Source organism: Phacochoerus africanus, chromosome 9 (genome assembly GCF_016906955.1).
Source record: "Phacochoerus africanus isolate WHEZ1 chromosome 9, ROS_Pafr_v1, whole genome shotgun sequence".
NCBI classification, from domain to species: Eukaryota; Metazoa; Chordata; class Mammalia; order Artiodactyla; family Suidae; genus Phacochoerus; species Phacochoerus africanus.
In genome coordinates this window covers 4,660,315-4,675,476 of record NC_062552.1, presented here as the reverse complement: position 1 = coordinate 4,675,476, position 15,162 = coordinate 4,660,315, and the positions used below count along the sequence as shown (strand labels likewise).

The 15,162-nt window shown below is 55.7% G+C and overlaps 1 protein-coding gene across 4 annotated transcripts in view; it reads right to left on the bottom strand.

The window, feature by feature from the left end:
* RREB1 (ras responsive element binding protein 1) overlaps positions 1–15,162 on the bottom strand; it is a 128,135-nt gene that overhangs the window by 25,519 nt on the left and 87,454 nt on the right. For all 4 annotated transcript variants that reach the window (XM_047795632.1, XM_047795631.1, XM_047795629.1 and 1 more), the window contains 2 exons: positions 6,705–6,849; positions 6,067–6,203 (listed from right to left, as the gene is read on the bottom strand). In XM_047795632.1, the coding sequence (XP_047651588.1) occupies positions 6,067–6,203; positions 6,705–6,849 (282 nt within the window). The remainder of the gene's footprint in view (positions 1–6,066; positions 6,204–6,704; positions 6,850–15,162) is intronic.

The following is a 15,162-nucleotide window of genomic DNA, read 5'->3' as shown; positions in this document are numbered from 1 at the left end:
TTAACTGGCCCCGGCCAGGAAACAAGGAACGGGTAACCACAACGGAGCGGTTTCCCCAATAACCGTCCCGAGGACCTGCGACGGGTGGTGACCGCGCACACAGACTGCGAGTCAGGCCAAGAGAAAGGCGGAGGCGGAGTCGCCAGCGGGTGCCCTACAGAGACAGAAAACAAGGCCACCAAAAATCTGAGAGAAAAAATATTTTAAACCTTGAGGCTCGACAGTTCTGGGCGCAGCTCCCCCCAGGTTGCTACCGTGCCCCTGGGCTCATCTGGGGGCCTTGACCCTCCAGAGCAAGGTAAAACCCTCGCATCAACAAAAACGCTGAAGAGCAATCCAAAGAGACCCCCTGCTCCCTGGGGCACCTGATTTTCACATCCTCCTGTCAAGCTGAGGGCCAGGCACACGATCCTGTCACCGAGAAAGAGTTAAAGAAAACTGCTCTGTTTCATTATGCTGAACGCATTTCTGAAAGACTGCTGTGGCAAATTCCAAATCTCAGGAAACACTTCTTCAGAATCTCAGCTTTCCCCACAAGCTAAGGGAAAGGACCTGCCGTCCCAGCGTGTAAAGGTGTCAGGTGCTGCCAGGCTTCGGCGGGTCTGGGTTTCCGCACAGCTGGGATCCCAGCCTCTGGGAGGCAGGAGTCAACCCACGTCTAAACAGCCATTCAGTTACCCCATCTTTACGAAAGCGGAAGTAGGAGCGCCGCCTTGTAACGAGGACGAAGGGCCGACCCGTTCCCACGTTCTGTCATGTGAAGAGCACCCAGTTCCTTCTCCGTTTCACTGGAAGGGGTTCCCAGCGAGGGACACGAACCCCTAACTTAAGTGTTGCAAGGCTGAACACACTAAACAAGACCCACGTTCAAAATAACAGCATCAGGGGAAAGGTTCACGGAGTGTTTGTCAGTCTGAGGACTGGGGCATGCCCTTCATCCTCACGCGTCCCCACGCCCATTTTCCAGGTGGGGGGACGGAGCCCAGGGTCACGGAGATGCCAGGCTCAGGCAAGGCTGGAGCTGGCTGCCCTCCCTCCACTGCTGGGCTGTCCGTTCAGAGGACCAGTGCTGCGGGCAGCCCAGCTCCTGCCACGCCCGTGTCACATCCTCGAGGCCTGCCGTCTTTGTAGCACTCTGGCCCTGTCCTCAGAAGCTAAGAAGGCGGCAGGCACCCTGACTACTTCCTTAGGAGACTGAATTTCTTACTCATTATAGCGTTTTAACCGAGGGACTGACATTCCTTTTTTAAAGGGATTTCATGCTTCGTTTTCCCTGTTCTGTCTCCAGAGGCAAGGAGGGGGTGAGTGCAAACAACCTCTGGTCGGGGCCCCACCCAGTTCAGACATTCCTCTCCCCCTGCCCACCCCTGCCCTCCCTCCAGGCCCAGCCAGAGAACTGACATCCAGCAGCTGCACTAATCTCTCCCAGTTGCCAGGAGCAACAGTGATGGCCCTGTGACAGGGCCCTGGCCCGCAGCGGCCTGCCCTCCCCACGCCCAGGAATCCGCCGGGCTGCACACTGCGTCCTGACGCCCTGCCTGGGCTGTTCCACCGAAGTGGCGTGGTGTGAAGCGGGGCAGGTCCAGGGGCTGCTCTGCGGGTGGGCTGGCGGGAGCCCAGAAGCCGAGTCTCGCAGGGGCCCGTGGGCAGGATGGGGAGGGGGCAACCCTGCCCAAGGTGCCTCTGGCTTCCGGCTACGAAGGGGACATGCCCTCCCCTCGCTCAGCCCTCAGCATCGTTTCCAATCTGCTCCACCTGGCTGAGCCTTGGAGACCCAGGGACTCTTAAATTTGAGATGCTGACGAGGATTTTGTCATGCCCTCTCCCTATTTTTAGGTTGACATTTAACAAGCATGGGACCAGCGCCATGGGAATTTCTGTTAGGGTCTCCCTGCAGATGACGGGTGGGGGTGCGGAGGCAGCGGGGTGCAGTGAAGGGAGTCCAACACTCCTCGGAGCATCGGAGACTCCAGAGGAAGAAGGTTCTGGCACCTCTCCCCCACCCTGGCGGCATAGGGAGCTGCCCCTGCAGAGCCCACCAGGTTCCCCTGGCATGAACTCCCACTGCAGATTTAGGGGTGTCTGTCTCACAGACATCCAGGATCCCGTCGGATGGGGCAGAGGCCCTGAGCCGGGCAAGCACATGGGGGCGCAACGGCATCGGGGGTAAAATGCCAAGGGCAGCTTTCGGCCAGCCAGCCAAGCTTGGACAGCAGGCCACCGGCCCACCTGGCTTCAGCCTGACCCCCTTCACTCTGCGAGAATGGCTCACTTACTGTTTTCTGATGGCCCTTAAGGGGCCCTGTCTCCACCGTCACTGCTTTTCTCTTAAGTCTGGTCAAGCGCCTGGCGCACAACAAGCGTTCATTCATTTGCCAGATGCAGTTTAACTGAAATAATTTTTAAATTATTGAAATAATTTAACTGAAACAATTTAAAAATTATTTATTACCTGATCGCCTTTCATCCAGAAGCCACATAAGATTAGGTAACTTTTGCCAGATTCCACCCCCAGCTGCAGCCACAGAGCCACTGTGACCACCCAGATGCCTCCTCTCGCAGCCCAGCCCCACGACAAAGCCCTCCCAGCCTCAGGTGGGCCTGCCCTGGCGCGGGGGGCTGCGGGGGGGTTGGAAGATGCCTGTTTTCATCGAGGTGGGCTGCAGCTTCACCCCGTGCGCCGGATTGTGAAGACGTCATATGAAAACCAGAATGTAAACACGGCGCTGACGATTTCTGTAGTGGCACCACATGCTGGATGTACTGGTATGTCGGCAACGCATGAACCACTCTGCTGCTTCTTTTCCCTTTTTAGAAGGTGCTACTGGAAATCCTGAAAGGGCCCTCAGCCTTTCTGCAGTGGCAGGGCTGACTGGACTCCTTCCCGCCCAGCGCGGATGGCCTGTTACCCTGTTCTATTCTTACACCAAGCACAAGGTTCAACACCGCAACATCCCCGCAAGGGATGTCCTCTCCACACCACCTGCTCGCCGGACACTCTGTCTGTCACCTCCAGCTCCAACGGCCAGTTCCCAGTGAGCCTGCGCTTCTCGTCTGGGGGGCTGCACGGAGGGGCCCAGCTGCCGCCCGTCCTGCCGAGGCGCAAGCAAACCCGACCCTCACCCTTGGGGCGGCTCGAGTCTTGGTTTTGCTCTGTGCTCACACTTCACTGATTGGAAACACAGAGGACTTCGGGCGAAAGGCCTCAGCGTTTACACGGGTCTGGATCGCCAACACCTTTTATTAAGGAACAACGGGCACCTTGCCAGCTTCGGGGACAGGGGTAAGGGCAGGAGAGGGAAGCCAACAGCTGTTTTGAGTTAAAAGCTTTCTGTCTGAACTGGCAGCATGTCCCAGTGTGGCTCTGCTGCCTTTGGGGTTTGCAAATGGAGCTGGTGCCTATTTTAGCCCCGGGTTAACAAGCGGTCTCGCTCACCAGCTCCTGTCACAGTTCACTGCCCGGCTGGGCCCTGCTGGCTCACGCCTGCCCCCGCGGCATCCTCTGATAGCAGGCTATTATGTGGAGGGCAGAGCTGAGAGGAGAAAAGGGAAATGAACTCCATTCTGTAATCAGCTCCTCTGGTTTCCAGACGCAAGCCCCACCCACATGGCAACAGCCAGCAGCAGGGGGATGGCCCACTAGCCATCCCCTCGCCCCCGTGGACGCAAGGCAGCCTCTTCTTCCGCCACTGCCAGCAGGGCCGAGTCCCCACGCGACTACACAGCTCCTGCAGCCCAGCTCCCCAGACAGAGGGGTGTGACCGAGTGGGCGAGGGGGACAGGCAGGACTGGAGGTTTACCTTCATGGCCTCGGCATCAGGGCAAGTGATTATGCACCCAGTCATGAAAACCCGGATCCAAAGTGATTCCGGCCCCCATCCTCTCCGAGCAGCAGGCCCAGCCCGTCCCCAGATTAGGGCTTGTCCAGGAGCACCCACGGCCTGGGCCGGGCAGCATGTAGAAAGGGGGTACCCGACCCTCCTCTATCACTGCTCCACACCGTGCTGTGCAGCCAGCACCTGCCCAGAAATCTCTCCTGAGAGCCAAGTTCTCTTCCCGGTCAGGCAGAACCATCTAGAAGAGGGTAAGTGGGCAGTTCCTAAGACGATACCTGACCCTGGAATAGAGCACGAAGGGACGGAAAACCCAGGAAGGAGCCCAGAAACGAGCAGTGTATAACCGCAGGCACACCTCAGTGCTGGGTCAGAAGTGCCCACGGGGGTCAAGGTCAGGGGTTGGGGGTCGCAGCTGCTATTTCTGCCTCTGCCCATGACTCACCACGTGGGCTCCCCCCGGGACCCTCTGGGGACCTTGCCTCTACCTGCTCAGGTCCTGGGGCCTAGAGAATGACTTTAGCAGTCACCCGCGGGTGACCCGCATCCTGGGGATGCTGTGGAGGTTCCTGAATCTCTCAGAGCGACTGGGCCACCAAAGGAAGGAAGGAGGGCAACTGCTGAGGGGCAGGTTTGAGAGTCACAGAATTTCAGGTCTCAAAGGGATACCAGGACCCTTTGGCTCTCCTTTGAGGTCCAGGCCCCACGTGACCAGAAGCGAGACTGGGACCCGGGGCCTGACCACCAGTCCGTGGCCACTGTCACATCATGCCATTGCCCAAGACAGGGGAGTCACCTACAGACATCTTTTAGCACTTCAACTGCTCAGTTTAATCTCTCCGCAAATTCCTTTTTCCCTCTCAGGGAGAAACGTCAAGCTAATAGGTGACTGAGCACAATGATATCTGACATGGCTTTAAGTTACTGGACAATTAGGATTTTTTTTTTTTTGTCCTTTTGTCTTTTTTGTTGTTGTTGTTGCTATTTCTTGGGCCGCTCCTGCGGCATATGGAGGTTCCCAGGCTAGGGGTTGAATCAGAGCTGTAGCCACCGGCCTACGCCAGAGCCACAGCAACGCGGGATCTGAGCTGCGTCTGCAACCTACACCACAGCTCACGGCAACGCTGGATCGTTAACCCACTGAGCAAGGGCAGGGACCGAACCGGCAACCTCATGGTTCCTAGTCAGATTCGTTAACCACTGCGCCACGACGGGATCTCCCAATTAGGCTTTTCCCCAACACACACGTCTTCAGCTGGCTCAGACCTTTCCTCTCCTAAGTCACCACCAGCCTGTGCCTGCGGGAGGAAGACCTGGTCCCTACAGTGAGTCAGACAAACAGATGTCCCGGTTTCCACACTCCCAAGTTGCCTTCTGAAACCCAAAGCTGCAGCCACACACAGGCCCGCCTCTGCTCTGGGAAGTTTCAGCTGTGCCTCTCAGGATGTGTGGCTTTCAGGTTTCACAACGCCCGAGGCTCCCCTACGGCGCCTTAAATACGATGCAGCAGCATTTTCAGCGTGGCTGTTGGGCTGGAGAGGGTACCCGTGCGGCAGGAACATGGGGCTTTCTGCCTGATGAAAACACTCTCGGGGAGGCAGGCGAAGGGAAGAGAGCCGAGTCGTCCCCACCCAGACCCCGAATTCTGCTGGAGGTCTTACTACCACTCGTAGTAAGTGGTCCTGCCTGGACCACCACGCCTCAGAAAACCTGGAGCCAAAGTAGACCTGCGCTGAGCTCGGACCAGTCACTCCACTGCCACAGGCTGCACGTCAGGTCCACGGCCCTGCTCGGCGGAACTCTGATTTGCCCCTAAACACTTTCTCCGGTTTCTGTGCTACCAGCCCATCAGTCCAAACACCCAGGAGCCCCTGATGTGCTCTCTCTGCCCTTTGCACGCGCACGTGCACAGCCGACAAGCATTTGGGCTGCACTTACTTCCTCTGAGAAGAAAACCTGTCTGCTGCCCTGAGTCCTGTGTTTGGGGGGCTCCCTGTGTGCAGGGGGCGGGGGCCCATGCGGATCAGCTGGGGGCCCCACCAGCAGTGCGGGAAGCAGAGTGACCCTGGTGAATCTCCTGGGGCGGCAGCTGCTGTGCTGACCCTGCGCCCCCCGCCCAAAGCCCTCTCCTGGGCCTCGCTGCCGGCAGCACAGCCCGGGTTGGGGTGACGGGAGGTGAGGCGTGTCCCGAGTCCGAGGAGAGCCCGGAGCCCGAGCCGGCCCCGCCGCCTACCTCAGCGGGTTATCCGAGTGGGTCTCCATGTGGGTCTCCAGCCCGTACTTGCACACGAACTCCTTGAAGCAGAGCGGGCAGTGAAACACTTCGTCGCCCTTCTTGTCCGTGTCACCCGGCTGCCCGTCCTCCACCACCTTAGGGCAAAAGGAAAACGGGCAGTCACGAGGGAGCTCGTTTCAGAGAGGCCCCCGCTGAACCCGGGCTCAAAAAGGAAAAGGACGGCGCCTCCATCCGCATCCTTAGGGACGCTGCTGACCAACCCGTCAGGTGACGAACGTCCAGGGGCACCACTCACCCTCGACCCGCGCCCCCATTCAACGAACAGCCGCGGCACCCCTGGTGCCCGCCGGGAAGACACTGGGCATGGAAGAGGGCGTGGGAAGGGCCCCTCTGCTTGGCAAGCGCCCGTTCCAGCTGGAGAAACCAGAAAGCCCGGGAACAACGGAACGAGCTCTTCCTGTGGGCAGTGGGCTCGGCCGGGGGCTCCACAGAGGAAGCACCAATGGGGGTTCTCCAGATACCTCAGCAAAGAGCGGGCAGAAACACAGCTTAGGAGCTTGGGTGGCCGTCTGCCAAGCGCCCGGACTGTGAAAATAAAGGCTGGGGAGTTCAGCCGAGAGCCCCGGGGTGGAGACCTTTTTAGCAGGTGCTGGGTCTTCCTTCTCTGACTCTGCATCATGACTCAGTTTCCTTTTGGAGGACAGCCGCCTACGCTTCAGTGGGGACGGAGGGGTGGCAGCCGTAGAGCTGTTGGGGTCCTTCTCATGAATCTTCATGTGCCTGCAGAGAACACACACACACACACACACACAATGTGATTTAGCAAAAAACCAAGTTGTTTTACTGAAAACGTTTTTTATTTTCTACTTGGGTGCTGGGACTTAAATTTTCCTCCGTTAAGAGATACAGGGTATAATTTATAGCAACTTCTTTTTAAAACCTTATAATCTCCTTGAACCCTCTTAAAGCTCTCACAACCAAGTGCGATCCAAAACCACGGCTCAGTGCCTCACGTTCTGCTGGAAGACACTCGTGGACTTCGCCGGCTCTGATGAGATCAAAACACACGATCTGATGACCCGTTCTGCTTGTTCAGACAAACTGTGCTATTTCAGGGCACATGATTCTATGGACTAACCAACTCCCAGGCACCACAAGTTCGCAAACCAAGGATTTGCTCTATGGCCCCAGCACCCACCCCGCCGACCCGGAGAGCCTGTCCTCGATCTCCTGCCTTTGGAAGCATGCTGGGTCAACCCTGAGAAGCGCTGACAGAGCGAATGTCTCAAGTGCCTGAGACCTGAAGGCCCCCCGCCCCCCCACACTATTCCTGGTCTCAGAGGGGTTTGCGATCATGAGCGTTGCCGGGACAGAGGGATGAGTTACACGTCGCCACCCTGGCTTCCAGAGGGTGAGAAATGCCCACATAAGAGCGTACTGCACCAGCACGGATACGTCTGTACCCGAAAAGCTTTATGGGTGACCTGACTTTATCAGGTTCTAAAACAAACGTCCTAGGAACAAGGCCCCAAGAGCCGTAGGAAGAGAATGAATGGCATCACAGAAAAGACAGTCAGTCTCAATTTTCTTGCTCTGTGACATGAAAGGTTTCGTTTCCCTAATGACAATCAGCGGCAGCAGCAGCATCTCAGCCCAGGATGTGGGAATGTGGGCAAAGCTTTGAAATAAATAACTGTTAGAGGATTTTCTTCCTGGCAATGTTCTCAGGAGAAGACAGAAACGTTCTCATCAACGGTCCTGTCACATTTCTCAAGCTCAGCTCAGCTCACCTGCTGCTGCACCTTTTGAACAGGAGCCAGGCTGAAGGTGAAAGGGGCAGGAAGCTGGTGAGCCACGGGGCAGCAACAATTCAGGCTCTGGGCCAATGACTCTAAGACGGCCAGGATGAAGCCCCCACCCCCTGTAACCTCTGCCCTGAGAGACCTGGGGGCCCTCCTCCTACGAGGGCGAGGACATGAGACCCTGGGCTTGCCTGGCTGTCAGCCCCTGACCATACTACCCCCTGCCCAGTCATCCGCCAGCAGGTGAGAGGTGGCCTAGCCTCTGTTCTCTCGGGGGAGTTAGGGTGGAGCAGAAAGATCTAGTGGGAGAAGGCAGGAGAGAATCCAAATCATCGAGCCCACGCCCACCTAGAGCCCTGCTGAGACTAGTAGGGGAGGATGTCTCTCACTAGTGCTTGGTCACCTAAAGCCTTGGGAAAGCTACCGGAGGCAAAGAGCCTTGCTCCAAGTACCCCTCTACTCCAAGGAGAATTAGGTAGACCATCCCTTAATTTCAGCAATTGAAGAGAAAAGGCTAAGTTTCTTTCGATATTTATTGTGAGGCACATTCCAATTTTAGAAATGTAAAAAACATTTTTTAAAGCATCTAAGAATTGAGAGAGTGTGATAACATTAAGGGATGTGCATCGGTACCAAACCCCTCCTTTCGATAAATCAATTAATTTTAAAAACACAGACATACCCTTTTCTACAGCCGACAGCTTGCCTGTGCAGAAGACCATGAGGCTACGATGACCCGTGAGATACTGGGCATCAGACACTGACAACTGTAAGCAGCCCCCGGCCAGTTTCAAGCTACATCTTTTCCATCATATGACGCTCATACTTACAAAAATGGATGCTTTTATTACCTAGCTCCTGCGGTTTAAGACAGAAGCGGCTCTCACAAAGCAGAGGGAGAGGAGGACTGGAGCGAGCACTCAGTGGGCATCTGCTGGGAACCTGACCATTCTGCAGAGGGGCTGACACACCAGGGCCACAGCAAGGACTCCAAGGTCAGGACTTCCCCCCGGAACTGTTCCCAAAAAGGCCATGGTTTTGCATCTCTGTTCTAGATGATGGGATGGGACCTCTGGGCTCTACCCTGAACCCTGACACTTCCTCTCTGAGTGACACATTCCAATTTTAGAAATGTAAAAAACATTTTTTAAAGCATCTAAGAATTGAGAGAGTGTGATAACATTAAGGGATGTACATCAGATCATGGGATGGAACCTCTGGGCTCTACCCTCTACCAGTGCCCACAGCCTCGCCACTGGTCCCAAACTCTAACCTACGGTCAATAGAAGGATGCAGGGCCCACAGGTCAGGCCTGGAAGCCTCTCACCACCAGTCCCAGGGAGGCAAGGCAAGGGCTGGTCTCTGAGGCCATCTCCAGGGACTGGTGACAAGGACGAGGTTGAGGTTTCTGAACACACCAGCGGCTCCCGCTCTCTGAGCCAGCTGGGGCCTCGGTTCAAAGCTCAAGCAATGCTCCACTCTAGGGCTGAGTCTCTGCTTACTGGCCCAGAACACAGGGGTTCCTCGTCTGTCCTGCCAGCTATGGGATGACCAACCACTGCAGGCTCTTTTAAGAACTTGATTCAATCAACAACTAAGCTGCCAGGTGCTGGGAGCTCCGGCCTTCAGGTAAAGACCCCGACCCCATCCTAACCCCCTCCCTTCTTTCCTGGACTCCAACAGCAGGAGTGGCCACATGAGCTGTCCCTTTTCTCCAGAGGCTCACAGGAAAAGGGGTGGGGTCAACTGTGATGAACCACTAGTGGCCTCTTCCCCACAGAGTGTGGCCAAAACAGAGAAGAGGGCAGGTCGGGGGAGGATTCTATTTCTCTTCTTTAGAAGGCCTGGGTCTGTCCCTCTCTCGGGGTTTATTTCAAGGGCTCGTTCAGCTCATTTCCATGCCCCTAAGAATCAATAAATTACCATGAGCCGCAGACTGGAAGGGAGGTGAGACGCCACGGGGCCTCCCACGGGGCACACAACGTCCCTCTGCATGCCCGCTGGAGAGCGGCGTTTAGTTCCGACCCAGTACTCCCAGCAACGAGGACACCTCCATTGTCAACAGTGCCGAGGGTTAAAACCGTTTTCCCTGGACGGAGGCAAAAGTCCCCTCCTGGAGTTCCCGTCATGGAGCAGTGGAAACGAATCTGACTAGGAACCATGAGGTTGCAGGTTTGATCCCTGGCCTTGCAGGTGGGTTAAGGATCCGGCGTTGCCATGGGCTGGGGTGTAGGTCAGACACGACTCGGATCTGACATGGCTGTGGTGTAGGCCAGCGGCTACAGCTCCGATTAGTCCCCTAGCCTGGGAACCTCCATTTGCTGTGGTGCAGCCCTAAAAAGCAAAAAGAAAAAGAAAAAGAAAAAAGAAAGTCCCCTCCTTTTCCCATCTGTCTGTTCTCGGGCCACAGTGGGTCCACCTTCCCTTCTGCAGGGCTGCCCTTCAGATAGTTCAAGGTGGGGCCCGAGATTCTCGAGGTTTCTCGTCCCCGGCTCCTTCGGCCGGCACCCCAGCTCTGCTCTCCCGTCTGCGGGTCACACTGGAGGTGACTCCTCTTGGAACACCCCCCAGTTTGCAGATAGCCTTCCTGAAACGTTGGATCAGAAGTGGACCCCAATCTGGATGAGTGCAGGGCAGACACGGGGCAGGGAGGGCCGCATCCCGAGGTCGCGGGAGTGGAGCTGGGCCCCTGGGGTGTTCAGTAGCAGCGGTGTCACAGCTTCAGGGCCTGCGCAGACCCCCGAGACTTCTGCATTCCAAGTGCCCTCAAGCCCTGTGTCCGCCCCCCCTGTACCCGAGCCGTTCATGGCTCTCCACCTCCAGGTGGACAAGGAGGAGAAACGAGCAGCACTGGGGTGGCTGTGGACGGGAGCTCACGGGCAGCAGCCCTTCCTCCAACGGCTGAGCAGCTGTAAACACACACATGCCCTTTACTCCCATTGGTGCACTTCTAGAAGTCTGTCCTGAAGACTAAGAGTTGGACAAAAGTGCAAAGATCTGTGCACAGGGACGGCCGTGGTAGTGCTGGGACTCACCGATGGACGTGCTGCAAAGACACCGACGCCACGGCATTGCCAGCCGGCCACCCTGCTTTCTCTTGTGCTCCCCGATTGTTCAGTCTCCACAAGGCGGCCGGCGAGCTTCCAAAACAGATCAAACCGTCCCCTCCTCCACTTAAACGTGTCTGACGGTCCTTTCTCAGATCTGCCCATCTCTCGGGCCCCCTCTGCCGGCCCCCACCCCGATCTCAGGGCCCTTTCAGACTTGTGTGCGTCCTCCGCCTGGGCTGCTCCACCCCGGGCCTTCCGGGCTGGCTCCTGTCATCACATCGGGGACACCCCGGCCACTCAAACCAGATGCTCTGCAGCCGACAGCCCAGGTTTACTTTCCTGGCGGCCCGTACCAGTAACTGGAAATAGAGTCCAGTTAACGTATACGACTGTCGCCACGGCACCGACTCAAAGTAAGTTTCATTTTATAACCTTGTCTCTCTTGTTCTCTGCACATGCCCCGATGGCGCGTAGTAGGTGGTCAAGAAATATCTGCCAAATGGCGGGATGGATGAGAAAACACATGGATTGGTAAGTGATGAATCACTGAATGGCTGGCTGGTGGAAGTGTGGGCAGAAAATCCACATTTGCAGCATCTCTACAGCATATGTCTTCGGGGTCCAAGCCACCTGCTCACCCAGCTGATAGGATTTAAGGTGAGCAAACTTGACATAAGATTGTATAGAAAACACTGCTTCAGTGAAGCACAGCCTCAGAGATCAACGCTGAGGACGCAGGCTAATTTTTTCTGTCACTGGAATTCCTCTGCGTTTATGATTCAAACCTACACCTACACCCACAGCAGAGAGAAGTTAATGTGAAGTCAAATGAAATGTCTACTCTCTGTAGTTTCCTATGGAGGCAAACGCCGCGTCAACTGCAGAAATGCTTCCATATCGCGGTCTGGGGAAGGAATTTTATCAGAACTCTTTCAGGAGTCAAGTGAAATTTTCTCCCATTCCTAAGAGCCCCCGGGCGGGGGTGGGGGGCGGCTGAGAGTAATAACAAATATTGCAGATGTCTTTACAACTAGGGGGAAAAAATCTACATCTGTGTGCTTCTGGCACTGATAGAAGCTCACTTTGAATTCTGGGGCAGACGTATATTTTCAGCTCGGTTTCCCTCCTATAAATATTTTTTATCTTCTCCACTGTGGAAAGTTCCATTTGAGCTAGGGAGGACTGTCATAAGAATGCTGAACATATAGGAGCTAAAACAAACACACCTTGCACCAGGGCTGAACGCCAATCCAGGAACTCAACGGAGGCAGACCAGTTCCTAATGCACAACCCTCCCTTCCGCCCCAAACCTTCTCGCTTCCGGCTCCAAATACAAGAACTTTCCGCTGACCTTTCTCAGGTATGATTTGGAAGTGGAAGCAACTCTTCCCTATTTTTTTTTCTTTTCATGGCTGCACCTGAGGCATAAGGAAGTTCCTGGACCAGGGGATGAATCGGAGCTGCGGCTGTGACTCACACCACAGCTTGTGGCAGCGTGGATCCTTAATCCCCTGAGCGAGGCCAGGGATCAAACCCGCATCGCCATGGACACTATGTTAGGTTCTTTAACCTGCTGAGCCACACTGGGAACTCCATGGAAATGGAGACCTCTCTCAACCATTCAAGCACTGGCTTGCTCTGAGCAACAAGCAGGAATTCAGGTAGGTGAAAAGGCAAATCTGGGTGGGAAGATGCTGGGCAGCTGGAGAGATCATGTGACAGCAGCAACATCTTAGGGCAGCTCCAGAGCATGATGTGGATGATACTTCCGGTCCCACCGCCTAGTAGCCATGGAGACGCCACTAGCTACCTAGGTAACAGCTTTAGTTTCCTCATCTGTAAAATGGAGATAACACTGCCAGTCTCACAGAGCACTGGTTTGCAAACTGTGGTCTTCTGACCAACAGCACTGGCATTAGTGAGAGCTTGTTTCAAATGCAAGTTTTTTTTGTTTTGTTTTGGTCTTTTTAGGGCGGCACCTGCGGCATATGGAGATTCCCAGGCTAGGGGTCGAATCAGAGCTGCAGCTGCCAGCCTGCATATACCACAGCCACAGCAACACCAGATCTGTGACCTACATCACAGCTCACGGGCAACGCTGGATCCTTAACCCACTGAGCGAGGCCAGGGATGGAACCTGCGTCCTCACGGATGCTAGTCAGATTCGTTTCGGCTGAGCCACGATGGGAACGCCCACAAATGCAAATTCTTAGGCCTGGCCCCAGCCCTGCAGACTGGAGACTCTGGGCTCCACCGCCTGGGTTTTCCCCCAGTGACACGCATGCAGCTCAAGCCTGACAACCACTGGATCACAGGTAAATTCTTCAACCCTTTGCACTGTTCACAGGTTCATTAGCCATCAGACTGGGATGTTCACATTTTTTGGAGAGAAGCATTAAACCTCTCCCAGGCTCACCCTGCAGGATACCAGCAGTCCTGCACCAGTTCACCTGGTATAAACAGGGAGCAAAAAACCTGGGAAGTTTAACATGCTTACACTTATCTTGGGGGGGACAATCTTTTGGAACACTTTCAACAAGCTGAAAGGATCACCTAGCAGAAGGCTGTCCTAGGGCAGGTCTCAAACCTTCCTCAAGCGGTCCTGCATCTAATTCATAAGAAGTCAAAGTGCAGGCAAGATCCAGACACTTCCAGTGCTGGCTAACCTCTCAGCCCAAATTTCCACCTAGCTTTTACTAACTGAGGAGCTGAAGTGTTTGACCCCCTGAGTGAACAGCATTCTACGGAAGGTCACTCTTTCAGTGACAGGACACGGACCACACACAACACCAGCACCCAGCGCCGCTCAGGGCCACACCAGACTGAAGCCAGCAGGTTCACACAGGCTTTTACAGCTTGATTGCAGACACGACCCTAGCTCTGCTTCTCCAGCAAAGCTTTGTGACAACCAAAGAGGGAATGAATGAGATGAAGAGGCATCTCAGCTCCACAAGCTACAGTTTGGGCCAAAGGAAAGTCAGTCTCCAGAAAGATTTGTGTGCGTTTTCCCTAACAGATGTTAGGACGTTAGGAGAGGCGTTTCGGGGTGCAGAGGTGAGTGTGACACCTGTAAGTCAATCCCACCCTGTGCCAGGAAATGGGGGGTTGTGGGGAGTGCAGACAGGTGGTCATGGCTTGGGGTGGGGGTGGGGGGCTATCCTCGTGTGGCTCCACCTGTGAACTCAAAGGCACCTCTAGTAACTCAGGTGTTGCTCAGGTGCAGTCATGCTTATCCAGAAGGCAGGTCATGCCAGCTATGCCAGGGTGTGGAGGAAGGTTGGGCGATGGTGTCAGCAGCCGCACTGACTGAGAGCCAACCCTGGGACACAGCCCCACTGCCACAGGCCCCTGGTTGGGAGCTGAGTCCTGGCCCTGCCTCTGCTCGGGGGCAAGGGACTAGGAGGCCTCCGTTAAGGACCACACCCCGCACACCAGCCTTCCATCCCCAGCTCTGCTTCCCCAGCCTCCTGAGGGAAGGGCACCCCAGAGGGACTGCTGGAGAGCCAAGGCCCTTGATTCGAGGCGGGCACACGCGGTTCAGGTCCACGTTACTCATTAACAAGCCTCCTCCATCGCGGCCCGAGAGGCTCTCCAACCCTGCCTCGGGGCTCCGGCTCTGGCTCGACCCCCTTTCTGCTCCCCTGTCCCCCGTCCCGGAGTCCCTCTGAAGCGTCGGACGGCGGCGCCTTCTCCATCTTGTGCCGATGGACGGAGCTGGGGTCAGGCTGCCCTGCGTCTGGCTCTCCCGGGCTCTCCGCCGCAGCCCCTCCCTGCTTCTGTGCTGACCCCAGGACTGAACCCAGGTACAATATTCCCTGGTTACTGATGTCTGCTCAGAAGACACAGGGCCCACACTGCTCACTCTGGAGCCCCTTCCCCCTCCCGACTTTCAGATCCAGCACAGGGAGCCTGGCAGTCGGCCCATGTCAATAAATATCAACTTGTAAAAAGTCTTTATTCTAGACCTGTTCCTAACTGCCATGCCTTTGAATCTGAGCACGCGGAACCCTCTGTACCTTCCGCTCTGCCTGCCCTTGTTTTGCTAAAATCGTCTTTGGTTTGCTACACACTCTCCATACATCATCTGGCTCCCTGGACACCAGTTTATAATACCTGCAAAGAAGCCAGGACATGTTCGTGTTATTTCCACGTACAATTACCGATTCTGAGAAAACAAACAAAAGGGCTCAGAGGCTGGAAGCGCTGAGCGCCCTCTCGGGCAGAGGACTCGATCGTACCCA